Genomic DNA, 27,762 nt, shown 5'->3' with positions numbered 1-27,762 from the left:
CACCTTCGGTCATGTCCTTCGCCGTAATCCTCACACTAGCCATCCCTGCCAAGGCACACAGCAGCAAATTTCGTTAAAAAAAACTCACAAACACTGCAAGAGACGCGAAGATCCCCCAACTCGCGAATCGCTTCGCCAAACAACAGAAGTGAAAACGCTCGAAGCTGCTGGCAAATCAGCGAATCACAGCACTCGACGCGGCAAGTTCGAAAAACTGGCAGAGCTTCGCTACAAGGAGGGCGTGAAAAGACACCTCAAACACCCCCCCCCCCTATATAGGGGGGTAAAAGTGAACAGTCATGTCAACGGTAGAATCGAGAAGAACACCAAGGGTCACCCAATAAAGGGTCGACACGTATAGAGAAATCACCTTCGGCTCGTTCCAGCCTCCGACGTGCGGGGAGACGTTTTTTGGTTGCAGGTGATAGATGCTTCGAGGGTTCGGCCCGTCGGAGTCGGCCCTCGCCCGCGAGGGGCTAATGTTGGGGATCGCCGTCTCAAAGGTCGGAGGTTGCCCGAAAGCTGCGACACGGGAGCCAAGCGAGCCGAAGGTAGCTGGAGCCCGAAGGTCACCCCGCTGCCCGAAGGTCGGCACATGCGCCCGAAGGTAGCTGGAGCTCGAAGGTCACCCGCCGCCCGAAGGTCGGCAGATGCGCCCGAAGGTGTGTAGATGAAGCCGAAGGTCTCCATGAGCTACCGAAGGTCCAGGGAAGCGCACGAAGGTCAACTGCTGATCCGAAGGTTACCGCGGTACCTTCGGGATAGCGTCCCGATCACAAATCCGATAGGGTAGGCAATTTGTACGCTCCAACCTGTATGAAATGACCTACGGCCCGGAATATTCGCAGAATATCCCTGGCAGGTAGGGGTATTATAGTCATTATGTAACAAAGGTTAGGGTTATAAATACCCCCAACCAATCTATACTGGACACGTGCTAATATGAGGGCGAAACTTTGTCACCTTGCTTTGTTTAACCTTCGTGTATGCACTTTGATTGGGTTATAAGGAAGCCAAGGACCCAACATGATGGTCAAATTATATATTACTTCTAAAGATGTTGTAACATTTATTTTCCTTTTAAATTTGGCTAACGTTAAAGAAAAAAGTCTAGCTTAGGATAAAATTGCAACAATCTATACGGCTCGCTACTGCCCCCGGCCTCATTGGAGGCTTAATAAGCATGCACGTCGAGGTTGGAGCCGGGTGGTGAGTTCGCCATAGGGAGTCTCCACCAAGCGAGCTGGGCTCCCTACCAGGAGAAAGTATATCTTTGGATCTTTATCGAAGAAGATCAAGAAATCTAGTGTGTTTATACTCGCCATCAGGATGACTTGATGCTAAAACATTGTTGTACGATGAAAACATTTGGTACTCATGTACTTCATTATGTTCCGGTTCGCAATCAGTAAAATCTTTATCGTGTAAGGATGTACAACATCTTGCTCCATAGGATCATATCATATGTTATTATGATCTGCACCGGTGAAAGAGGAAAGGATTGGCAAGAAAAAGGAGGATACCACCGAAGTCCACGGTGGTAAACCCTGTCCAATTGCCGCGGCGTTCTTCTGCAGGGTTTGAAGGACACTTCTTCTAGATATGTTTACCAATACTACTCGCGTTCTTCTGCAGGGTTTGAAGGACACTTCTTCTAGATATGTTTACCAATACTACTCTCTCCGTTCACAAAAGGATGCAACTCTCGCTTTCCAAGGAATCAAACAACTTTAAGTTTGATTAAATTTATACAAAATAATTCTAATATTTATGGTATAAAATAAATATTATTAGATTAACTATGTACTATACTCCCTCCATCCAAATATAATAGATATATTTCCATATGACACAATGATCAAGGACATCAAGTGTGCTTATCAATCTCATAAATGCAATATAGATTTTTTATTGGTCCTCCAATGTTTTAACTAGAAACTCCTCGTTTCTAGTGCTATTTATTACCACAACTCATGCCAATAGCAAATATAGCTATCATTTTTTAACATTTGAAGTTTGGAAATATATCTATTATACTTGGATGGAGGGAGTATTTTATAGCAAATCTATTTAACGACATAAATATTCGTAATTTATTGTATATATTTTATCAAAATTAAAATTGTTTGACTTCTTGATAAATTAGAGTTGCATTCTTTAGTGAACGGAGGGAATAGTTCACAAGTCTAGTCTGATGACACCCTCTGAATTTTGGCATTCAAACGTTGCAGCGTGTGCGTAATCTAACAGTCTCCCGTTTCGGCCCTCACTCGCACAACCGAAAGAGTGGCAAGTTTGGTCGTTGGTTCGTCGGACCTGCACCCAAAACCAACCCACTGACCTCACCTACAACACGAAGTAACCGGTTGCCATCAGAGAGAGCTTCAGAGGATCGATCTCCCTCCAACCAAGAAACGCTTGCGAAACAAACCTTCCCCCACCCCCACCCCCACCCGTCGTCCGTCTCACTCTCTTCACCGCGTCGGAATCAGCTCGAATCCGATCAACCACTCGCCCTCCCCTCCTCCTCTGCGTCACCGATCGAGCCATTGTCAATTGTTCCTGCCACCTTGATCCTGAACCTGTACGTCACCGTTGAAGCTTTCCGTTGCCAATTAGCAAATCAACATCCCTCCTCTCTTTTTTCTTTATTCATCTAGCACGGCCTGGACGGTTTACGGTTTGATTCAAAAGTCGTGGACGGATTGGAACCAAGAAGGGACCATCATCTGTATTAAACGCGGTTTTTGTGGTTCGGTCAGGAGTAGGACTAAAGAAGTTCACTACACTACTGGAGCTCGACAGCTTCCTGATAACGGCTACATTCCAACCACCGCCACCTCCACCACCGCTCCTCCGTCCTCGGTCGCCATCACACCCCGTCACACTCCTCCCTCCAATTCTCCAAACAATTTCGCCTCCCCGTCTCCACTCACCGTTTCCCCACGATCTCTGCCCGAAAACCTATCCTGCCGCACCAACCAAACAAACACGGTCTCTCCTCCCCTGCTCCTCAAGTTCCAAACTCCATTTCCGCTCCGGCGTTTCTTGGTCCGGAAGCACGCTCCTCTCTCCAATCTCTACACACATGCTATTGCTACGACATGCCTTGCGAGCTGCTAATGTGATGCCCACTCCTGCTCGGTTTCGCCTTGTCCTCCCTTCACTTCTTGGCCAAAGCCCCGCTTATAGGTGGCGCGTCGCGTCACCCTACTTGGCCCCCAAGAGACCGTCTCCTTCTTTACCATTGAATCGATCATCGCAAGCCTGCACTGCGTACTGCACCTCCGTGCCATCCCGTCCTCTCTCGTCCCTGTGCTCCTGTCCATCCAACGTCCTCCATTCCTCCTGTGTGATCGGCGGCGGCGGCGCACCGCCGGCGGTTTCTCGATCGGTTCAGGTCAGCGCCGTTAATTTGCTTGTTGGTCACCATGTGTTCTTTTTCTCCCTCCCTTTCTGAGAGAATTGTGAGTGTCTGCTATGAACACTGAATTGGATACCATGCACGCTGTGTGTTCTATGAACTGATACTTGCAGTGGCAGCCATTCTTGCAGTTCCAGGGCATGTGCTTTTTCTGGTAAAGCGTGCTGCCCCGTGCGTGCCTTGGGCCGGAGCAAGGAATATTTCCGAGTTCTTCAGCACGGGAAGGTATCTTCGAACTAGATGCATCACAAAGTTCCTGCGTGAGGATCTTTGCGCGGCAAACCGCGAGATTTCTTGGGCGGAGATGGAAAAGGGAGGGTTCAAGATGTTCAACTTAGTCTCATCCTGGAACAAGAGGAGGAGAAGCAGATCACTTGATCAGCTGAATCCATGTGAGCGAACCATTTCTCCTTCTTTTTCCCCCTTCAAAACATGCGCGAGTGTCCAAGCAGTATGCACTGCAGGAGTTGCTTCAGTTGACCCATCGATGCCTCCATGAAATTTCTTGATGGTCTGAAGAAAGTCCTCTGCACTCTGCAGGGGTGTACAAGTCGGCCGAGCTGTGGCAGGCCAAGGAGCAGAGCCCGCCGCCGAAGAAGCGCAGCTGCACGATGGTGTTCACGCTCAAGGAGATGGAGGAGGCCACCAACATGTTCAGCGACCGGAACCTCATCGGCAAGGGCGGCTTCGGCCGGGTTTACAGAGGCGTGCTCAAGGATGGCCAGGTGCTTTGCTTCTCACCGATTCCTGTCGATTTCCTTCCTGTCGGCGCGGGCTCATTTTTTCAGAATTTGTTGACGCACGCTAAGCTGTTTGCTTAAGCTCAGACGTTGATGTCAATTTTGTCCTTTAGTAGCTTTCATCTGAAGCATTTCGAATTATTGCAAGTCTTAGCAGCATTGATTCAGTTTGGAAGAGAGATTCTCTTTTTTCTTCTTCTGTTGAATGTATTTGGCATATAATTATTTAAGTGCTGTAGGCGATGGCCATCTGACCTGGATGTGATACGTCCAGCAGACAGCAACGATCAGAGTGGTGTGACATTTTGTCTGAACATCCACTCAAGAAAACAAAGTGGCAACCACCAGTCAAATTTTATCAAACGCCAGTAGTTGATCCTCGTCAGTTTTTCATGATAAAACTTGGCACCGAAGTTTTGAGCAAAAGCACTAAACAATTTATTCATTTCAGTTCAGAAATTGTATGTGGTAACCTTTTCAGTTAGTAGTTCATACTTCAGTAAATCCACTTGCAATGTTCAGAACACATGATTCTAACCGTATGAACTTGTATTTCTGCCGGATGCGAAGATCGTCGCCATCAAGAAGATGGACCTGCCCACCTCCAAGCACGCCGACGGCGAGCGCGAGTTCCGGGTGGAGATCGACATCCTGAGCAGGCTAGAGCACCCCAACCTGGTGACGCTGATCGGCTACTGCGCCGACGGGAAGCACCGCTTCGTAGTCTACGAGTTCATGCCCAAAGGCAACCTCCAGGACATCCTCAATGGTGACACCAAGCCCCAATTCTTCCTCTTCCAATTGCAACGCCACAGACAGTACGGTTGGGCCTGAACATTCGTTCACAAGTGACGACCTGACGTTTGGTTTCTTCAGGCATCGGGGAGGTGAAGATGGACTGGCCGGTGCGCCTGCGGATCGCGCTGGGCGCGGCGAGGGCGCTGGCGTACCTGCACTCGAGCACGGCCGTCGGCGTCCCCGTCGTCCACCGGGACTTCAAGTCCAGCAACATTCTCATCACCGAACACTTCGAGGCCAAGGTAGTCTCAGTTACCATTGCCCATTGGTGGTGGTTTCTTCCTAGTTCCTAACAATCCCTGCATGCTCAAACTGAAAACCCTGTCAGATCTCCGACTTCGGGCTCGCCAAGCTGATGCAGCAGGACCAGGACCTGCACACCACCACCCGAGTGCTGGGCACCTTCGGCTACTTCGACCCTGAGTACGCACTGGTAAGTCTGCCTGCCATGCCACCTCGATCGCCACCAGTTCACCATGATCCAGTTCAGGTTCTTGCCGTCGATGCTGGTGATCACCGCTGCGTCTCTTTGCAGACGGGGAAGCTGACGCTGCAGAGCGACGTGTACGCGTTCGGCGTGGTGCTGCTGGAGCTGCTGACGGGGCGGCGCGCCATCGACCTGAGCCAGGGGCCGCAGGAGCAGAACCTCATCGTGGGGATCCACCAGGCGGTGGGCGACTGGCGGAAGCTGCGCAGGGTGGTGGACCGGGACATGGCCAGGGGGTCCTACACGGTGGAGTCGGTGTCCATGTTCGCCGGGCTCGCCGCGCGCTGCGTCTCCTTCGACGGCGCCGCCCGGCCGTCCATGCCGGACTGCGTCAAGGAGCTCCAGTTCATCATGTACGCCAACATGAAGATCTGATCGCGCTCGCCGCCTCGCTCGGGTGTCTGGAGTCGCGCATGGGTTTTGGGACGGGGCGCGGCCGCCGGATGGGTTGCAACTGCAGGTCTGCAGCTTTTCTTTGGTCGATGAAATCAGAATCGGAGAGGATTGGTCTCATGATCGGGATACTTGTACAGGGTTATAGTAATTTCTCATTGCGATAGGAATGCATTTCGGTCTGCATAAGGGCAATGCTATTTTTTCCAAAAAGAGAAAAAGATGTTTGGGGCCGCAAATTCTTATACGAGAGATTGAAGAGAGATCTCGCATGTCTGTCATGTTGTCGTGTGCAAGCCTGCAAGGACTTCATTGTGTTGTATTCTCTCTGCTCTTAATTATGGATCGTTTTGGCACTTTTATATGCATAGTTTTTCTATGTATCTAGATATCTACGTGCATAGAAAAATAATACATCTGGAAATGCTAAAACAATGTGTATCAGTATTCTTTAATGAACTCAACACAGATGCAAATATTCACAAAATTTGTAAAAACATATATATGGCAGGAGCAACTACAAATATTACAATTTTATAAAATAGAAAAAAAAATTCTCCTGAGAATATCACACAAACAAATTGAAGTATAATTTTATTCAAAAACTTGTGGTAAGAAACCAATGATGCTGCTAGAATTTAGTTTGTGCGATGTGAACTATGACCTTTTTTAGTTTTTTTTTTTCTTTGGTGAAATTAGATGTGCATGACGTTGCCCAACTAGACTGAAAGGTTCTACAGTGACGTTTATTACGAAAGGATTCATGATATAACACAGTTCAAATTTTTTTTCCAAAGATAGAGGTCATCTTGATGTCTAAAAATTCAATGAATTTTGAATTCTTTCTAAACTTTGCAAAATTAGGTTCTTCTATGCAAATTTTCATGATTTTGAACCCTTAATTGAGTGAAAGAAAGAGTTAAGATAGAAAAATCTTTGAAAAAAAATATAAAACCACTTGTAACAGGTAATATAAAAGATATTGATTGTTGAGGGAGGCTGGATACCCAATTTTATAGTTGAGGAAGCAAAATCAGACTTTTACAATACTCTATCCTTTCACATTTATAAGGCACACATGCATATTAAGATTCAAATCTTCCCATATTTGATCAATAATTTAACTATTAATTATTATTATTATATAAATTTTATATGATTGGATTCTTAATCAAATATAGTTTATAATGATTATAAGTTTATAATCATAAGTAATATAATATATGATAAATAAATGATTAAAATATTATTTAAAAACCGTGCCATGTTTTATCATGTTTTATAAACATGGAAGGAGAGAGTAGATACAAAGAAGTGAGAATGCAAATTAGAATTTTTTCCAAAAAAAAAACACACCACAATCTCACAGCCCAACAAGCCAGCCCAGCCCAACTCCCATCGCGTGCCCAAACAAAAGTCCATCCAGCACGCGGCGCGGAACTTGCCATTGATTCCCGAGCGCAAGGGGTCCACACGCTCCGTTGCTTGCCTTTCACAGACGCCGATGCCGAGCTCGGACCCGGGCACCGCCGCGGCCGTCGTCTCCGCTCATATATACGCAGACCAAGCGAACCATACCAACCCACACGCAATCACGCAGCAGCGGCGGGTAGCCAGCAAGAACATCTCCGCGCTCTTCGACAAGATCCTCGAGCCGATTCGGCGGCCGGCCATTTGAGAGGGAGGGAGGGAGGGGGCGAGGAGACGCTCCCGCCGGCCTTCTTGGCGCGCATGGAGAGGTTCGCCGCCATGGTAGCAGCCGCCGGGCCGCCCCCGCGCCGGCTCCGGGGCCCGACGAGGAGGAGGTGAAGGAGAATGCCAAGGGGAAGAAGCTGACGGCGGAGGACGAGGCGTACCTGAGGATCCAGCTGGAGGAGATCGTCGTCGTCAAGAACGAGGACGTCACCCGCCTCGCCGCCGCGCGCGGCAGCAACTACCTCGGCGGCGGCAGCTCCCGCGCGTGCGCGCCCGGCGCGGCCGCGGCGGCGGGGCCTGCGCCTGCGGGGAGCTCGGCTGGGACGGCGACGGCGGCGGTGAGGGCCCGGGGCGCGCTGTCGACGACCGTGGGCTGGATCGTTGGCTCCAACTAGAGGGTCGCCGCTGTTCCTGTACTTCCGTCGAAGGATCCATCGAGCTGGTGAGCCGAGGTCTAGGGGTTTTTTTGGTAGATCTCGATCTTGCTCTTGTTCTTGGAGGCGAGGGGATCGGTTCTTGTGATCGAATTGGTGAACTTGCATTGTCTCAAACTGGCCCAATTGATGCCGATTCGGCGTATTACTTGGCTTCGCGGCGACAATTTGAGTTGAATTACGCGTTGTCTGTTAATTCGAGTTCGTATTGTCGTGGAAGCAGAGATCACCATCGATAGCTAACAATGCTCCCAGGTTACCATTGTTTTTACATCGAAAACATAGTAGCAAGCAAAATAAAAGCATAAGCCAAAAACACGGCAGAAGGATATGATCAAGCAAATCATAAACTCATATCTAGCTGCCAGTTGCAATGATGATGGAGCTACGAGAAACTATAGGTTCTGTATTATGGGCTTATGGCAAGAGAGAAGAAAATCTTTACCCCATTTGAGCATAAAATCGAAAAGGATGGTAAAATAGGAATTGCCATTTATTTGGTGACAAATTTGCTCAAGTTCCTACTAAAGTTTGGCAGCCCATGCGTACATACCAAGAAAATGAACGAAAAGCAGGGGACCTATCAAAGTTGGTAACAAATAAATGCTTCATAAAATTGGTGGAAGTTGCCATAATTTGGCAAGATAAGCATTGGCATCATGGAACCAACACATTGCAAGTCACCTTCGCCCTGGCTTTGGGTTAACCAAAGCCAAGGGAAGAAACGCTTGTACCATGAGAGCACAAAATGCCACATCTGCAACGAACCTTTTCATTTTTCGATATACTATACTCCACAAAGAAGTGTTTTCCTATTTTTGGGTCTTTTGTACAACAAATAAAAATACTAGTCCCCGGAAACACAATCAATCATTCCTGTGGAGGTGCTGGTGTTGTAACATTGAATTCATCATTTCAGCCATGCAGTCCCGCCTGTCAGTGACTCCCCACTGGACCAGCCAGTCAACCATGGAGTCGGAGCGGAGACAGGCACGCCCGAGCACGAGCAGGCGAGATCTCTCCCAATCTCCCACTCGATTCGTGACGAGAACACCCGCCCCCCTCGCCTCCCTGTCGGCATCAATCCCCTTCCCGATGGCGCAAGGCACCGCGCCCTCCGCCGCCGGGGCCCCCAGCGGCGGCGGCTGCCCCTCGGGCCCCGCCGTCTCCACGACTCCCCCGGGCACGCCCCGCGCCTCCGCGCCGCCTCCCTCCTCCGGGGCGGTCGGGTTCCACTACGCGGTGGAGCTCTACTTCGACCCGGCGCTGGAGAACCAGGTGCTCAAGGCGTGGAACGCGCTGGCGCGGCGGCACCTCGGCAGCCGCCTCATCGACGCCGCCGCCCGCCCGCACCTCCCGCTGCTCCACCTCCCCGCCGCCGCGCTCCCGCCGCCCGGGACCGGCGCCGGCGGGGACCCGCTCCTCCGCCTCGGGCCCTCGCTCCGGGCGCTCGCGTCCCGCCTCGACCCGCTCCCGCTCGCGCTCTCCTCGCTCGCCGCGCTCCCCGCCTCCGCCTCCTCCCCGAACGACAACGTGCTCTTCCTCGCGCCCACGCCCTCCGCCGCGCTGCTGGGCCTCCACGCCCAGCTCTGCGAGCTGCTGCGCAAGGACGCCGGTGTCGAGGTCCCCGACGCGTACCGCCCGGACCACTGGGTCCCGCGATGCGCCGTCGCCGTTGACGTGCCCCGCAGCCGCATGGCCGAGGCCTTCTGCGTGCTCCGAGAGCTCAAGCTGCTCCCCGTCTCCGGGTACGGGATGGACATCGCGCTCGTCGAGGTCGGCGCCGCGGTTAGGGAGCTCGTGTCCTACCCGCTCGGCGGCAGTGGTGGTGCTGGCGCCGACTGAGAGGTAAGATGCTCTCCTACTGGATCTTGATCTTAGATTTCAGGTCCCAGTTCACACGTAGTGTTCTTTTTAGGTTGGACAGGGAACTTCTAATTTTGATGCTGAATATTTGTCGATTTGGCAATTGGCATGAGTAGCTTGCAAACAACTAGGAGCTGGTTGAAATTGTTTGACCAGTGTTGAATTAGAGTGGACTAATCGGGAGTAGTAGAGTAGCAACTTATTAATAGGTTGTTCTATCTTAGGAGTGACAGCAAAGGTACCACTAACTGCAAGCACTCCAAAAGAAAAACCATTCTAGATGCATTACAAGAAATATTTCTTAACTCCTTCCTCACTTTGTACCTTGTGAATAACAAATTAGTACTGAGGCATAATTGTGTGTCACTGATTTGTAGATGTATGTCCTTCTCGCAAGATCATTTGCCATTTTGCTTTAACAGATACATATCTAATGGCATAAGCTCTAAGATTTTAAGGATTTACAATAGTTTTCAAGTTTAAGACTAAGCTGTGTATTGAATTGAATTGTAGTTTTAAATCATAAGACTAAATTGTCAAGTAACTGCTACTAAAACCAAACTTATAAAGAAACATAATTATAGCATATGGCCACCAAAAGAAGTAGATTGTGTGTCATGGCCACTGATCTTGTACCTTAGAGTTTAGACGTTAGAACAGAACAAATTGACATCATACGTCGCATCATTGTAGATATTATGTGGTTGTTTATTTGTTCTCAGCATAATTGATACAAAGCAAACAACCACATAATGCAAATTCACTCTCGCAATTCATCTGTTCCTTTCCTTTCTTTTTTGCCTTTTGTACTAGAATGTTCATCACGGTACTTTTAACTTTGGAAACTATTAAACACAGAAGGATTTGGATTTGTCAGATAAAGGCAAGGGATCAGGGATGTGTGGGTGACTTGTTGTTATGAACTGTACTTCATTAGGGGTAAAGGGGTAATCACTGCGGGAAAGATAACTGGGTGGAATCGGCTCGGAGGGAGACTTGGCTATTCGGGGGCTCGGGATTAATTCTTCTTCATTGCTTGATTGAAAGAAGATGCAATCCCATCCCTATAATATATACGAGGAGACTTGACCTTAAGAAACTAATCTCTAGAATTGATGAACTAACCTGATCTAATGTATTCTCTCTCCTAAAGTTAGTCTCAAGACAGCTAAAATATTTAGAACACTAGCTTCCCTTGTGCTTTGTAGACAACATTCCAGTGTCCAAAATTTGGGACACAGACGTTCTCTTGATGATCTATTTTCCTAGTAGCGTGTTGTATAACAGTGCTTATTCAATGTTCTTGATCACTGCTAACGGTCTCACTGGCATATTTTGTATTTGATCAGCTAGGGGCACTTTGAAGCCATATTCTACTAAGCAGTTGTATTGACACGGTGATCGCAGTTAATCTAATGCATGGTTGTTTTTCAGGTGCTGATGTATTTTGTACAATATCTAGAACATCATGGATGGACAATCATGTTTAACAAGGACGCCATAGTGACAATGTGGCATTTGCGCGTCCAATGTGCCTTCTTCGGAGGAACTACATTTGGAAGAAGGCTAGAACATACTGTATCCTAACACATACAGTATTTTGTTTGATCATTTCTTTAATCTTTTGGTTGATAATGTATTTGATGTTCCTCCATTGTTGACACTTCACATAGTGTATCACTTGTCTTGAAGTTTACTGTAATGAATGTTGTTAGTTATTGCGTTCGTGTGCCCTGAACCACCTGTGCGCTCTCCATTCTTTCGCTCACCAGATTTGTGTTACATGTACTGTGCTTGGAGCCTTTTTTTTGTAAACATTTTTGGAAATAGGCTGCAATCCTGATGTTCGGCCTTGTCAGGAGACCCCTTTCTGTATAGAATTCCAAGTTACATTTTTCTGGTAATCGGACAGTGTACCAACTCCGGTAGTTCGATGATCGTGGCTTGCAGAGTGCGCTTTTGCTGTGGCTTTTTCATTGTAATAATAACTGGCCCAGCAAATCGCTCTTCCTTGAGTAATTTGTGATGTTGGTAAATGATTACTGCTGACAACCAGGCCATGTTTATACAACTGTAAGCTGAGCTGAGCATAACTCACTGATTGTGTTTTGTTTAACTGGTATGTTTCAGGACTTCAGGTGATCAGGCCAGGTGATCTGGGCAGAGAAGATCATTCGTAGCATAGCGAGCGCCGCTAATTGATGGAAAAAGGTCAAGACACCGCGATCCGCACCTTACGCCTCACATTCAGGCCGTGTTTCAGGGCCATTGTCACATCCCTGGCATCTTCTGCAGACCTAAGAACAAGAGTACTACATGACGGACCAACTCCATTTGGTCGGAGATTTTGGACGGGTGCCCGTCCGGGCGCATCGCCGCCAGCCGCGTCACCTGCAGCGCCTCCACGGCCAGCCCCGCCCCGCGCGCCGTCGCGTCCGCGCCCGCCGCCGCGGCCTCCTCCACCCCGGCGCGCAGCATCTCCTCGTCCATGTACAGCGGCTCCCGCTCCCCGCGCGCGTACGGCTCCGTGCGCGCGCACGACGTCGGGCTGTCCCACTCCCCCTCGAAGTGCGCCGGCGAGAAGGTCGTCACCACGGCCAGCCGGGAGCGGGCGGGCGAGTAGGAGGAAGCGGAGGCGACGCGGGCGATGAGCTCGCGGAGCGCGTTCCGGACGGCGAGGCGGAACACGCCGAAGAAGCCCGTCTCCGGGCGGGTGCCCTCCGGGCAGCGGTGGCACCCGCTCAAGGCGCCGTGGTCGTAGAACATGGCCGGGTTTAGGTACCACTGCCCCGCCGAGAGCACCACCACGTCGAAGCCCGGGGCCTCGGCGGCCCACCGCTAGTCGGGTTGGTTGAAGTAGATCTGGTTGTGGTACAGCCCGCCCGCCGGCGGCGGCGTCTTGGGCCTCTCCGTGCCGTTCACCAGGAACGGGGACCAGAACACCGACACGGTGGCGTTGTGCGACGGGAACGCCCAGCGCCGGAACTTGCGGAGCTCGTCGCCGTCGCCGTCCCCGTCGCCGCCGCCGGCGCCGCGCACCAGCCGGGCCGGGAACGCGGAGGCAAGCAGGCAGACGAGGGACTCGCACTGGTTCCGCGCGAGCGAGTCGCCCACGAAGGCCACGTGCCGGCCGCGCACCGCGCCCAGGAACCCCGCGGGGTCGAACGGCGGCAGCGCGCACCCGCGCGGGCGCCACCGCCAGCGGAGGTAGCCCGTGTCGGGCCGCCCGTGCGCCGCGCAGTTCTGGCCGGCTTTGATGGTCTCGCCGCAGCTCGTCCCGCTGTACCGCGGGCCCGCCGCGGTCCGCACCCACTCCCCGTCCGAGTAGTCGCACTCCGGTGATGGCGATGCAGCAGCGGAGGCATTCGCCTGGCGCGACGGCGACGGGGAGGAGGGGGCGGCGGCGGCGGTGGGAGGAGGGGGCAGAGGGGGAGGAAGGGTGAGGAGGTAGTGGAGGAGGGCGAGGGGGATGAGCGCGTAGAGCGCCACGGCGACGGTGCGCTTGGTGAGGAGGGGAGAGGAGGCGAAATGGTGGCTGGGACAAGGAGTGGATGCACCCATGGGGATCGATCCGGCCATCCAGCTTACGAGAGCTCAGGAGGCGCGCGCATGGGATGGGGACAAGAAGTCGAGAAGCAGGAGTGAAGGCAGCGAGGCGCCCCGGGTGACTGAGAGTCTGAGATACAGGAAGACTGTCTGAATGGGCTGCTCGTCCCTCTTCTCAATAGTCGATGGGCAATGTATGAGCGTCTGTTTCCGTGTCTTAAACTCTAATGTTTAATTGGATAAGCCACTGATTACTCAGCATCCCACTCTTTGATTCTTGGTCAGCTTTATGAATAACAAGGTCATGAACAAATTCAGGTGCCTGTAGATATTTCTTGTAATGGTGAGTGCTGACACAAAGGCCCTGTTTGTTTCGTGCTACCGCAACTTGCGCTACGAGAGAATCTTGCATGCATGGAGCACTAAACAAAGTTTATTTATAAAACCTTTTTTATGAATGGGTGCAACTTTTCGCGACGAATTTAATGATAGTAATTAATTGATGATTGACTATAGTGATACTACAGTAATCATCCTCTAATCGTGCGGTCAAATGTCTCATTAGATTCGTCTCGCGAAGTAGTGCAAGGGTTGTGGAGTTAGTTTCGTAAATTGCCTTTATTTAGTATCTCTAATTATTAATTAAAATTTATGCTACTTATGCTACTCATCAAACCAAACAGGACCAAACTTAAGAACTGATAGGACTGTTTGACCCATCCATCGGGAGACATGAAATCTGGATGCACTGAACTGGAAGTGGTAACTTCAGGCGACAAGCAAGTTCATTTCCTTTACCTTCAGCAAAATTGTCGGCTGAAGAATGAACCAGGAGTTGTATTTTTCTAATAACCGCGGCTTCCAACCTGAAAAGAGCACGCGGCGGGTCTCTTTTCCTCTCAGCTAGAGGCTTTTATTCTTCGCTGAACTTTGTCTTTGTGCACGCCTTTCTGGCTTTCTCTGTTACTTCCTTTGTAAAATGAAGTCGCTTCCGTTTCCTTTGGATAGAATGCGAGTTTTGGCTATCACTCTCTGCATATTGGCTTGAGGAACCTTGATTCATTGGGCTAGTGAAATTCTGTTGAAATTGTCTATTTTGGTTGAAACGAATTGAGCTATGTTGTTGTGTGCTTGTTCACCAACCTGTGCTTTTGTAAGGTGAAGAAGTTGAAGCCGACGGCTTCCAGGGTAAAGGAATAAAACTACACGAGCAAGAGGCTAACTGTTGAATGAAATGTATATTTTATTTGTATAAACTGTGGCTGCAAAAAATATTGTATCTTATTATTTTTATGGCCACATCTTAAGCTAGGGTCTTGTTTAGATGCATAAAAGTGCATCTGTAAAGTAAAAGTAATGTAGCATTTTTGTTTGTATTTGGTAATTATTATCTCGTCATAAGTTAACTAGGCTCAAAAGATTCGTCTCGCAAATTATAGATAAACTGTGTAATTAGTTATTTTATTTAGCTACATTTAATACTTCATGCATGCGTTCAAAGATTCGATGTGGTGTGGAATCTTGTAAAGTTTTGAAATTTTGAAGAAAACTAAACAAGGGCTAGATTTATTTTTTGGTGGATGGTGCTTGTGGCTTGACTGCACCATCTATAAGATTATCTTTTTCTATATATTGTGGCTGCCCTAGGCTGTGATCTTGCAGCGCTTGAGCGCACTACTATTGGAAATAAATTTCAGTTAAGATATTTTTGATCTGCACTATTAAGGAAGCGTTTAAACCATCTAAACGCAATTAAGGAAACATAATGATAAAACCCTAATGGGTTATGATCAGCAGGCCCATTAGGCCTGTTTCCAGAGGCTGGCCTCCAGCCCCACAGTGCCTATAAATATAAGGTCGTGGCTAGCACCTTAATCACCCCATTCATCTCAATCTAAAACCCTAGCCACCGCTAGTCTGATCGCTAAAGTCACTGGAGGGGTTTGGAAGGCCAATCGCTCCCGTTGGCGCCCGAAGGATGCCGATTCGCTGCTGCATCTCCTACACCGACAAGAACGCCTACTTCCTCTATGGATCAGGCGTAAATGGCTGCTGCTACTGCTAACACTGGTATAATGATTACAATTTATTCCGTATTAGATTGATTTGTCATGAACTAGGTTATGTTAAGATCCTGGGTAACGTGCCACTAATATTAAGTTTTGGCAAATCTAACAATTGGTATCAGAGCCATCTTAACCTAGTCATGCACGATCAACTTTAAGCCATGTTTATGCCTTTGTTTTCGTCGGTTTAAGATGCATATGAACTGTGCAGATTAGATCTTATTGCACAGTTAAGGTTTGAATCACGGTTTAGATGCAATTAGCTCCTGCAGAATGGCTTTTATGTGTTAATCATGCTTGATTAGATATAAATCATGGTTAATTAAGTTTCTGATCACGAGATTAGATCTAATCTAATTCGGTTTAGGTCATGTTTAAGATTAATCTTGATCTGTTAATGCTAAGTGTCTCGGATTAGATGCAAATCATTAATGTTTAATGTTAATTTATGTTTAGACCAAGGCTAATTAAGATTTGTTCATGATAAAGTTGAGTAATTAAGGTTAGTGTTTAAGATTGCTTACTGTTTTCCCCAATTTATGTCACTGTTAAGTTAATTTCCGCAAATTAGATCCAAATTCATGAGACTAGATGCATCTGTCAGCATTTGAGAAGAAGGAGAATGCAAATTTCAGATCGCATAAGAAATTCCCAATTTTTCATGAACCCTAACCCTAAGATTACCTGGATGGCGACCATGAGTTGGATCGCCGTGCCGCTGGCATGAAGGTATGGTACTCTAGTGGAGCCCCTCGACGGGATGCCGCGCGTCCAGGACGCACGCGCACACCGGCGAGAGGGCCCACGGGAGCACCTTGAAGGCCGGCGGTGCATCAGGAAGACCGGCACATGAGGACGTGCACGCGCGGCTCTGAGGCGCAAGCACCAGAGGCGGCAGCAGGCCAGAGCCAGCGGCGCGTGGCACGCCATGAGGGGCGCCGGCGCTCAGGCGCACGCCGGCCCCACGCAGACGCGCTCGGCGCTCTGCTGCCGCGCATGGGCACCAGCGGCGGCCTGCAGGTCGTGCGCCCCATTGCGGCGGCCGGCTGATCCTGGCGCCTGTGCCCAGGCGCACGAGCAGGAGGCCGCGTGAGTTGCGGCGGCTCTAGCTGGAAGCTGAAGTAAAAAGGAAAGTGAGGACCTAGGGTTTGTTCCGACCGGGCTTCCATGTTTTATACTAATGGCATTAAGTTTTCAGCCGTCGGATCGAAACGAACGATCCAGATCCACCCGAGCTTAGGGTTTTCGCGGGATGAGCAAAATGGGCCGAGAGCGCATTTTGGGCCGCAAGCGAAGGGGATGTTTTGGGCTGTTTTTCATGAGTTTTTTAGCTCATTTAATGTTAAAGCCTTATTCTTTTACTGTTTCTTATGATTTAAGCTTAATTTTAATTGTTGTTATGTTAAAGGTTTTAATTATTTCTGTTGCACTTATTATTACTACCATTATGTTAATTAATTTTCATGAGTTATGTAAATGCTTTTAATCATATTTTAATTGCATTTATTCATGAAAAATTATGTTCATCCACCATAAGCAATTAAGATGCACTCTATTTAAATGGAACCATCGGAAAGTTTATTTAGAGCACTTGTAATTAATTCTGACCATCGTTGATTTAATTACGAGTTTTAATGATAAATTTCGTTTGTTTTCCCCATCGGTGATGCAAATTGAAATTTATGTATGATTTTAATCAGACCATCGTAGGATTAATTTCATACTTCTTATGCGCATCTTAATTGTGAATTTAATGAAGTTATTGTTCTCATGATTTTCAGTGAACACAGTGACGGGCTACCTGAAATCTATTGAGCCCCTGAATGGTACCAACTATCCAAGCTGGTATAAAGATGTTAATGTTGCCATTGCTGTGTGCAAGTATAATCTCGCCTTACGTCAAGACAAGCCAGCAGAGCCCGCTGATCTCAATGGTGATCGTACTGCCATTGAGAAGTGGGAGAGATCAGACAGGATGACCAACATGATCATTAAGAACACGATCACTCCGGCCATCTGTGGTGCTATTCCTGATAAGGATCAGGATGGTAATGATCTGAGCGCCAAGGCATACCTTGCCAAGGTGGAGGAGAACTTTAAGAGTTCTTCCAATACTTATGCTAGCACCCTGATCATGAAGATGCTGACTTCACAGTATGATGGGCAAAGTGGAATCAGGGAGCACATTATGAGCATGTGTGACATGGCAAATAAGCTGAAAACACTGGATATGGCTATCTCTGATGGTTTTCTGGTGCACTTCATCATGAATTCTCTGCCAGTACAGTACAGTCCCTTCAAAATAAGCTACAATACTCAGAAGGCGACTTGGAGAATGGTTGAGCTCATTAGCTACTGTGTTGAGGAAGAAGAAAGACAGAAAGCTAAAAGGATGAGGGATGTTGTCAACATAGTCAGCGAGCGCTTTGGGCGTGTTAGCATGAGCAACACTCCTAAGCATCAGGCTGAGTCTGGCAGCAGCAGACAGCATAAGAGAAAGTTTAAGGGTCATAAGAGCAAGGCCGTGTCACATAAGAAGACCTCTAATGAGAGGTTGTGCAAGTTCTGCAAGTCACCTAAACATGAGCAGAAGGATTGCCATGGATTTAAGGAGTGGCTTAAGAACAAATGTACAATTACTGATTATGTAACTTTTATTGATGAATCATTCTTAGTGAATTTTTCTCCTAATACTTGGTGGATTGACTCAGGTGCCACTGTGCACATTTCTAATTCACTGCAAGTATTCAGTTCGATCCGAACTATAAGAGAGGGGGACCGAAGCCTAAGAATGGCTAATGGCAATGAAGTGAAGGTTGAAGGCATTGGGAGCTTCGATTTGGAGTTACCAGGCGGCTTCAACCTTAGTTTGCATGATGTTCTTTATGTTCCTAGTTTGAAAAGAAACCTTATTTCTGTTTCGCATTTAGATAAGTCGGGACATATTTGTGAGTTTGGCAACTCTGTGTGAACATTAAATTTCATAATTTAAGTGTGGGCCTTGGTCATTTGCAAGGCGATCTTTATTTGCTCTCTCTTGATAATGTTTATTCTGCAATGAATGTGGATGATGTATCGCATAAACGTAAGTGTGATGATGAGACTGTAACACCCCTGTGTTAATCGTCTCGCTAATCATGAGTTAACTCGCTAAGTGTGGACTCAAATTCGTCGTTAACGCTAATCGCGTTCGCTTAGTAAACATCTATTTTAGCCGTGTTCGATCTCGTTTTTGTCCATGATCCGAGCCTCAAATCAATTTTCGCCCAAAACAAAAGTTGTAGATCTTTTCTTCCTCTACAACTTTTATTTTGGCCAAATTTCTTGTTCCCATATCAAATTTTGAGTTTTGGCCGGTCAAAAACAGGTCAAAATCATTCAAAATTTGTCACTAGGCTTTACTGTGCCTCCCATGTTCTTGTACTGTGCTCGACACGGTGCGCTCGCCGGCCATACCGGCGACTGTGCTCGTCGGCGCCGCCTCCACGCGTCGGCAATCGCGCCCGACCTCGGCGTCGGCGCCCTTATCCTCGCGAACGCCTCGAAGGTTCCTGTCCCGTTCCGTTTTCCCCTTCTCCTTCCTTGGAGCAGCGAGCGGAAGCGAGCAGAGCTCGTCGTCGACGTTCCACTGGCCGAGCTTCGCTGCCCCGCCTCGATTCATCGCACCCCGAGCTGCGCAGCCTCACCGTCCACCCACTCCGACCACCCACGAGCGCGGCCGAGCCCCTACTCCGACGAATCGAGCCGCAGATCGTCCCGGCCGCCATTGCAGTTCACCCGAGCTTCACCCTCTTCGTTGAGCTCCCACCTACGGCACTTCCCCGCCGAAAACGAACCCTCGGTGAGCACCACAGCCACCTCCTCTCGCTCCCCGTCCTTTTCCACGCCGAAATCCGCCACCACCGCCGCTGCTGCGCCTCCGCGCCGCCATGGCAGCGCCGCCGCCACCGCGCACGTGCCGCGGGCAGCTCTGCGCGCGTCTCGCCAGCCACCGTCGCGCGCCCCACAGCCGCAAGCCGCCGCAGACCGCAACCCCCGCCGCCTAGCGCCGCCTCCGCCGCCGGCCGGGCCGGAACGGCCGCGCGCCGCCGTGCCCTGCCTCCGCGCCCGCCGCGAGCCGCGCTGAGCGCGCGCCGCCGCGGGCGCCGGCCCCGCCGGGCCGCCTGGGCCGCGGGCGGGCCAGGCCGCACTGCTGGCAAGCCGCGGGCGGGCCAGGCCGCCGCCGCCGCCGCGGTGTCTGGCCGCCTCGCCGACCACGGCCTGGCGCGCGGGGAGCAGAGGAGGGGGGCGGGTCGGCCTCACTGACCAGTGGGCCCCGGCTGTCAGCCCCCTTTTATCTTTATGTTTTTGAGATTTATTCCTTTAACTCGGCTGAAACTTTGTAATTGCGTAGAAAATCGCAGAAAAATGCAAAAAATGCCAAACCAATTTTGTTAGCTTTCTAAAATCATGATCTTCAGAGGAAAAATGCTTAAGCATGTATTTTATCACTTTTGCTCTGATGAAAATTCAATTTGTGTTTAACCTAGTTTATTTATTACCGGTTTTTCTAGGGCTCTAAAATTTATGAAAAATTCGCAGTGGATTACTCCTTACATGTGTAATCCACTGTAAAAGTTTCAGGTGCTTGTTCTTTGTGCAAGTGTGTGGATCTATTTGTTGTTTAATTGCTTTTCTAGGGTTAAGTTAAATGCTTTCGATCGTCGTTAATTGCTGGAAAAATTCTATGGCATGCTTTACTGTCTTCACGTTACACTGATTAATTGTGTTGCTAGATCATGTTTGCAAGTTAGGGTTTTGCTTATAGTTTGCCCTAGCCATGCTCTTTTCTTTATAGAAAGGTTGTTAGTGGTTTTTCTTGGAAGGTAGCACTTCAAGCTATTTTTTTTGAGTTAATCTTTTTATCGCATTAGGTTCTCATGCATTGCACTGAGTTCTAATTTGTTGCATGACATATTTTATTCGTGTAGACGCCACGAACGACGCTGTCCACGAGCTAGTCGCTGAGCCGGTCCAGGAGCCACGAGCAGGAGCGCAGCAGGAGGACGCCGTTGAGCACGCCCCCGGAGACCTAGTTAACCCCGCTGACCTGCAAGTCAAGCCCCGGAGCATAACCATAATTTAAATTATTCAATGTTTATTTAAGTATTGTGTATTTATGTTCTAGGAGTTGAATGGAACCATAGTATGCATGTTTTCCCTAGGTACCGTGGGCCTATACTAGTATGCAGGTGTCGATAGAAATGCTTTGCTAAATAGGTTTTCGGTAGAAGTCGAGTGATTGCTGTCACTCGCGAGTTTAGGACCTTGATCCCTTAGCTTTGGCTTGGAAATGCGTTGATGAGTAAAAAGAATTGGAGACCGGGCGGGAATGAGCTGGAATAGATGAGAAAATAAACTTCCGCCTGTGTCGATTGAGGACCGTACCGTTGTTGGCCCTGATGACCGAGTTTGAACAGTACTAACCACATGCCGGAAGTAGGAGGTAGTCGAAACCGGTAAGCTAATTACCTGATTTGCAACGATACTTTAAATCGCGACTCGCTACTCTGGGAGTGGAATGATGGCGGGTGTTGGATAGTATGTCGCCTCCGGGTTCTCCGGGAGTTCGCCGTGAGGGACCCTTCACCCGGGTTTTGGCAGGTGCGATTCAGACGTCGGGGTGATGATGGGAACAGTTGACGTGTGTGGCCCGACGGGGTTTACGCGTGTTGTGTGAGTTAGGTCCACCTTGCAAGGTTAAATCGGATCGATTCGCCGTCTCTCTCGGTTAAGAGAACCTTGGTCATTGCGTCACATCATAGCAAGAAGTGGAATAAGTATTGGAAGGTAGCGATGGAATGCTTTACCTGTTGTTCTGAAGATTAATCTAATCTACCATGTGTGCTCTAGATGATTAGGCGAATTTAGTTAATACTTGATATACTAAACGGAGCTAAAATATTGAAAGTAAGGATTCACTCCTAGTTGCATTTCCGCAAAAGAACTCCAGAACCAAAAAGCCTTGCATGTCTAGGTAATGGGCTAAGTATACCTAGAGTCGGGTAAGCCTTGCTGAGTATTAGTATACTCAGGGCTGTTGTTGTAACCCTTCTGAGCAGGTTGTGTCCCTGCGGACTTCGAGGAGATCTGTGCCTCCTGGATTGGACAGCCGCTTCCTCCAGGTTGGACCGTCGAGTGGGCCCCGTCTTCCCCGTGAAGATTGGGCAGGTTGGCGTCACATCGGTGGGCAGGATGTGGAGCTCACCTTTTATCGTCGTCGTAGCTATCGTATTGTATTTCGAACTCAATTTTAAACTTCCGCTGTGCGTTTGAACTCTGTTGTTTGTATTTAAGACTTTATGTAAAACCTGTGTTGTAAATTAATTTGAAGATTTATGTATGCTGGTAACACCTGTGCTCGTCTTCGTACGGGTCTAAGTGCAATTGTGATCCTGGAGTACAGTAGTTTAATCGGGATTTTACCCGACAGCCTGTCAGGTTACACCGTTTTAAGTGCACAGTAACTTGATTAAGTATTAAGATGATGGTTAGTGCATTTAAGCCGGTTTAATTTGGACGGTGCTGCTACAGAGACTTCTTCGAAATTGTGGCATTGTCGTTTGGGCCATATTTCGAGGGGGAGAATTGAGCGTCTCATAAGAGAAGAGATACTCCATTCATTAGATCTCTCAGAATTAGATCAACAATGCGTTGATTGTATTAAGGGGAAATTCGCTAAGACAATTAAGAAAGTAGCTACTCAGAGTTCGGGCCTATTAGAAATAATTCATACTGGTATTTGTGGCCCGTTCCCAGTAAAGTCTGTTGATGGTTTTGACTCGTTCATTACTTTCACAGATGACTTCTCTCGTTATGGTTATATTTACCCCATTCATGATCGATCCGAGTCATTAGATAAATTCAAAATATTCAAGACTGAAGTGGAAAATCAGCATAATGTCACTATTAAATTAGTGAGATCGGATAGAGGTGGTGAATATTATGGGAGACATGCTCCATTCGGCCAAGTACCTGGACCATTCGCTAAGTATCTTGAAGAGAATGGTATAAAGGCCCAGTACAGTATGCCGGGCGAACCACAGCAAAATGGAGTTGCTGAGAGTCGTAATCGTACATTAATGGACATGGTACGTAGCATGCTTAGTTATTCTACTTTGTCTGTGGACCTGTGGATGGAAGCATTAAAAACAGCTGCACACATACTTAATCGTTTTCCTTCCAAATCCGTGCCAAAAATACCTTATGAGTTGTGGTTTGGGAAGAAACCATCGCTTAATTATTTGCGTGTGTGGGGTTGTCCAGCCGAAGCTAAGTTATTTAATCCACAGCAAAAGAAATTAGATGATAAGACGGTGAGCTGCTATTTCATCGGATACCCTGATAAGTCTAAGGGATACCGATTCTACTGTCCTGGTCGTTTCACTAAGTTCGTTGAGACCAGGCAGGTTGTATTCCTAGAGGATGCAGGAATCAGTGGGAGCTTTCCGAAGAGGAAAATTAATCTTGAAGAAATACGGCCTGAGTTTCCCATCCCGGTGATTCAAGAAACAGTAACACCTCAGTTAGTGCCGTTGTTTGTTCTTTCCGTTCAGAGTACACCATCTGTTCAGATTACGCCTCTTGTTCAGAGTACTAGCGCTGCTCCGCCTGTTGAAGTAGCTCCTGAGCCTGCGAGCGAACAACAAGCTGAGCAAATGGCGCCTAATGCTGAAGTTGAGAACCCTGTCGAGGTGCCTCTGCACCTCAACCAGCACATCAGCCTGTTGAACCATTAAGAAGATCACAGGGGGCTAGGAAACAGACAGTTTTCCCTGATTATGAGACATGCTTAAGTGAAGACATGTATGATGTTGGGAAAGCTGATGATCCTAACTCGTTTAGAGAGGCAGTATCATGTGAGAACTCTGCCAAATGGGTTGAGGCCATGGAAGAAGAGCTTAAGTCCATGAGTTCCAATGATGTTTGGTATCTGGTAGATATTCCTAATGGAGTCAAACCAGTAGGCTGTAAATGGGTCTACAAGACTAAACGCGATTCTAAAGGGAATGTCGAACGATTCAAAGCAAGGCTTGTAGCTAAAGGTTTTACACAAAAGGAAGGGGTTGATTATAATGAAACTTTCTCCCATGTGTCTAAGAAAGATTCATTCAGAATCGTTATGGCGCTAGTAGCTCATTATGACTTAGAGCTACATCAGATGGATGTCAAAACTGTGTTCCTTAATGGTGACTTGGATGAGACCATCTTCATGGCACAACCGGAAGGTTTTGTTGTGAAGGGCAAGGAACATTTAGGATGCAGACTTAAGAAATCTATTTACGGGCTTAAGCAAGCGTCAAGATAGTGGAACCTTAAATTCGATCAAGTGATTAAGAAATTCGGATTTAAGGAGAATGATGTGGATAATTGTATCTACACTAAGATAAAGGGTGGTAAATTTATAATTCTAGTGCTTTATGTGGATGATATCCTATTAGCGAGCAGCGATAAGCGTATGCTGCATGAGACAAAGGGATTTCTTTCATCCAATTTTGATATGAAAGATCTTGGTGAAGCCTCTTATGTTCTGGGCATTGAGATACACTGAGATAGGACCAAAGGAGTACTAGGATTGTCTCAAAAAGCATATATTGAGAAAATGCTTAAGAGATTTAATATGGATAAGAGTAAGGCCACATCTGTTCCATTAGCGAAGGGCGATAAGTTTAGTGAAGCCCAATGTCCTAAGAACCAATTGGAATCAGATGAGATGAAGGACATACCTTATGCTTCAGCTGTCGGAAGCCTGATGTATGCACAAGTCTGTACGCGTCCTAACTTGGCATTTGCTACTGGAATGTTTGGAAGATATCAGAAAAATCCTGGAAAGGTCCATTGGGTTGGTGTCAAGAAGGCATTACGTTACTGCCAAGGCACTAAAGACTTCATGCTCACATACAGAAGATCAAATAACCTTGAAGTTGTGGGTTATACTGATGCTGACTTTGCTGGATGTGTGGATAGTAGGAAATCTACATCAGGATATATCTACACGTTAGCTGGTGGAGCTATATCATGGAAAACTCTAAGCAAAGTTTAGTTGCAGCGTCGACGATGCAAGCTGAGTTTGTCGTATGCTATGAAGCAACTAGACAGGCTATTTGCCTTAAGAATTTTATTCCGGGCCTCAAGGTAATTGACAGCATTACGGAACCTATAACGTTATACTGCGATAATCAGTCTGCAGTATTATTTTCGAGTAACAACAAGTCAAGTGGTGCTTCCAAACACATTGACCTCAAGTATCGTGTTGTGAAAAAAGATGCCAGGATCGAACCATTAAGATTGAGCACATAAGAACTAATTCTATGTTAGCGGATCCGCTCACTAAAGGCTTACCACCGAACGTGTTTAAGCAGCACATTACTAATATGGGTTTGGTGGATAGTCTTTAGGTCCTGGTTTATGGCCATTATGACTCCTAACTAACGAATAAGCGTTCTACCGAGGTGTTTCAGTGAGACTGTGGGTAATGGGGACCCAGTAGTGCATCAAGTTACTGACGACACATTGGTCCGGTACTTTCTGTTACTACTAAGGGTGAACATTATTATGATACGAACATTAGCCTTAACCATTCGATTAAGTGGGAGAATGTTGGAAATAAATTACAGTTAAGATATTTGTGATCTTCACTATTAAAGAAGCGTTTAAACCATCTAAACATGATTAAGGAAATCTAATGATAAAACCCTAATGGGCTGTGATCAGCAGGCCCATTAGGCCTGTTTCCAGAGGCTGGCCCCCAGCCCCACAGTGCCTATAAATATAAGGTCGTGGTTAGCACCTTAATCACCACATTCATCTCAATCTAAAACCCTAGCCACCGCTAGTCTGATCGCTAAAGGCACTGGAGGGTTTTGGAAGGCCAAGCACTCCCGTTGGCGTCCGAAGGACGCCGATTCGCTGCTGCATCTCCTACACCGACAAGAACGCCTACTTTCTCTACGGATCAGGCGTAAATGGTTGCTGCTACTGCTAACGCTGGTATAATGATTACCATTTATTCCGCATTAGATTGATTTGTCATGAACTAGGTTATGTTAAGATTCTGGATAACATGCCACTAATATTAAGTTTGGGCAAATCTAACAACTACAAGGACGGTGGCTCTCGCTCTCTCTGTACAACGTCGCACTCGTGGCAGGACAAGCCGGCGCTGGCGAGCAGCGGCCCTGGAGTTACCAACCTAGTAGGGCGCCGGTGAGGCGGGGACAATGGGCGGCGGCACGCGATCTCGAGCAGCTGGCGAGGTGCCGACGCAGCCGGGCGGTTTTGAGATGCGGTCCCTCCCTCGTGGTCGATGCCGGCGGCGTCTCCATTTCCATTTGTTAACCCTGCCGGTTTGACCGTCTGTACAACGGGGCCTGGGATCTACTGTAACGGTCTAACGGAAGATCACGCGAAAGTGCAAAGCCGTGTTCGGATGGCTGGCTGGTGGTACGGTGGCTACATGACTACAGTACCAGTCGCTACAGTACCACATTGTCACACAAAATACCAATGTACAAAATAGCCCGCTATTAGCTTTTTAGGAGACCTACCGCTACGCTATACAACATTTGTCCGCTATGTCCACTAAAGGGGGTTTTACAGGATTTAGCGGTAATAAATGACCGCTATGTCCGCTAAAGATTTTTTCAAAAGAAATAAAAAATTAATATAACTAGAGTGGATCATAGACAAAGCAGTATATGCACAGTTGGACAGTCCAGATATGTGTCGAGTCTATTTTTAGAGTGTTAGACCAATGATTCTTCTAAATTTGTATGTAATTATTGATTATTTTATTATTCCGCTAAATGATTTAGCTTCCGCTATAGTTTTCGCTATAGCTCTTTTACTTTTTTAGAAGGGATTCCGCTAAATAATTTAGCCCGCTATTTTTTACATTACAAAATACTATTGATTAAGCTGCTACGGTGAAATCAGCTTCAAAAAATAGCAAACCGAACAGGGCGCAAGACCACCGCGGTGCGAACGCGACCCGATCCGCACTGGATCCGTCTCGTGTGAATCCGTCTCCAAGAGAATCAGAATCACGGTGCCGTGTCACATGACTCACATGCTGAGCAGTACTCGTAGGGTTTAAAATTTGTTACACAAAAAATATTAATTTTGATCAACCTATCACAAAAGACAAGTAAGTTTCCGAAAGATTCTCACAAAAGACAACTAACACCTCATTCACACATCATCAAAGATAAAAAATATATTTATAATTTTACATCTAACATTGATTTACGTGTTTAGTTCTACTCCCTCCATGCATAAATAGATACAATTCTACACTTTTTCACACAAACCAAGGAAGAGGTAAAATGACATAAATACCCCTTGTGTCAAGGAAAAAAATTTCTGACCGCTGCACCCTGGGCAGCGGACGCAGTGAGCAGTTCTATAGGGCGCTAGATCTTTCTGGGTGCAGAGACGGAACAGGAAGACTTTTTTTTCCTACACACGTATCAGGTGTGGACGTGTGTCTCCTGGCAACAATAGAAAAAAAATGAAACGGTGCCTTTTATTTTCCCTCTGGTACTATACTGAAGTTTTTTTCATGACTCAGGCAAACAGTTCCCACCCGTAAACACAAAAACGCAAAAACACACAATTTTATGAAAGAATCTTGCTAATTTGAAGTACTAAATGAAGTCTATTTATAAAATTTTTTGTATAGAAGAGCTGTAAATCGCGAGACGAATCTAATGAGCCTACTTAATCCATGATTTGCAACAGTGATGCTACATTAACCATTTGCTAATTATTGATTAATCATAGATTAATTAGCATCATTAGATTCGTATCGCGATTTACAACACATCTGTGTAAAAAGTTTTATAAATAAACTTCATTTAGTACTTCAAATTAGCAAGATTCCGTCGTAAAAAAAATTTACGTTTACACGCCAGGGAACTAAACACGGCCTCATTTGTCTCATGTGAGGCCCTGTTTAGTTCCCACCCCATAAACCCCGTAAACGCAAAAAAACCGTCACATCGAATGTTTCGACACATGCAGAGTACTAAATGGAGTTTATTTACAAAACTTTTTACATAGATGGGCTGTAAATCGCGAGACGAATCTAATGAGCCTAATTAATCCATATGTTGCAACAGTGATGCTACAGTAACCATCAGCTAATTATTGATTAATCATGGATTAATTAGCATCATTATATTCGTCTCACGATTTACAACCCATCTGTGCAAAAAGTTTTATAAATAGACTTCATTTAGTACTTCAAATTAGCAAGATTCCAATGAAAAAAATT

The 27,762-nt window shown here is 47.3% G+C and overlaps 2 protein-coding genes and 1 pseudogene across 3 annotated transcripts; 2 read left to right on the top strand and 1 right to left on the bottom strand.

The window, feature by feature from the left end:
• The first annotated feature begins 2,917 nt into the window (after positions 1-2,917).
• On the top strand, positions 2,918-6,210 carry LOC120660536 (probable serine/threonine-protein kinase PBL28). 2 transcript variants are annotated; one of them, XM_039939101.1, is made up of 7 exons: positions 2,918-3,400; positions 3,556-3,816; positions 3,965-4,149; positions 4,735-4,933; positions 5,041-5,204; positions 5,291-5,395; positions 5,498-6,210. In XM_039939101.1, exons 2-7 carry the CDS (start codon positions 3,729-3,731, stop codon positions 5,822-5,824), a joined length of 1,068 nt encoding a protein of 355 aa, XP_039795035.1. In that variant the 5' UTR covers positions 2,918-3,400; positions 3,556-3,728; the 3' UTR covers positions 5,825-6,210. The 2 variants fall into 2 exon arrangements, with proteins under 2 accessions (XP_039795035.1, XP_039795034.1); XM_039939100.1 differs by having other exon boundaries at positions 3,544-3,816.
• Positions 6,211-8,944: 2,734 nt separating this feature from the next.
• LOC120660535 lies at positions 8,945-11,695 on the top strand. Its single transcript, XM_039939099.1, has 2 exons — positions 8,945-9,819; positions 11,272-11,695. Exon 1 carries the CDS (start codon positions 9,067-9,069, stop codon positions 9,814-9,816), a length of 750 nt encoding a protein of 249 aa, XP_039795033.1. The 5' UTR covers positions 8,945-9,066; the 3' UTR covers positions 9,817-9,819; positions 11,272-11,695.
• A 299-nt stretch (positions 11,696-11,994) lies between these two features.
• Positions 11,995-13,612, bottom strand: LOC120660534 (annotated as a pseudogene).
• Between the last annotated feature and the right edge of the window lie 14,150 nt (positions 13,613-27,762).

Source organism: Panicum virgatum, chromosome 2N, assembly GCF_016808335.1.
Source record: "Panicum virgatum strain AP13 chromosome 2N, P.virgatum_v5, whole genome shotgun sequence".
Lineage (NCBI taxonomy): Eukaryota > Viridiplantae > Streptophyta > Magnoliopsida > Poales > Poaceae > Panicum > Panicum virgatum.
The sequence above is the reverse complement of the archived record's forward strand: the minus strand, read 5'-3'. Positions and strand labels throughout refer to the sequence as shown.

Bases quoted from the DNA above. Each gene is read 5' to 3' on its own strand.
- LOC120660536 (XM_039939101.1), top strand. From the start codon at position 3,729: ATGGAAAAGGGAGGGTTCAAGATGTTCAACTTAGTCTCATCCTGGAAC. The intron at 4,150-4,734 runs GTGCTTTGCTTC...CCGGATGCGAAG, and splicing joins GCGTGCTCAAGGATGGCCAG to ATCGTCGCCATCAAGAAGAT. The intron at 4,934-5,040 runs GTGACACCAAGC...TGGTTTCTTCAG, and splicing joins CCTCCAGGACATCCTCAATG to GCATCGGGGAGGTGAAGATG.
- LOC120660535 (XM_039939099.1), top strand. From the start codon at position 9,067: ATGGCGCAAGGCACCGCGCCCTCCGCCGCCGGGGCCCCCAGCGGCGGC.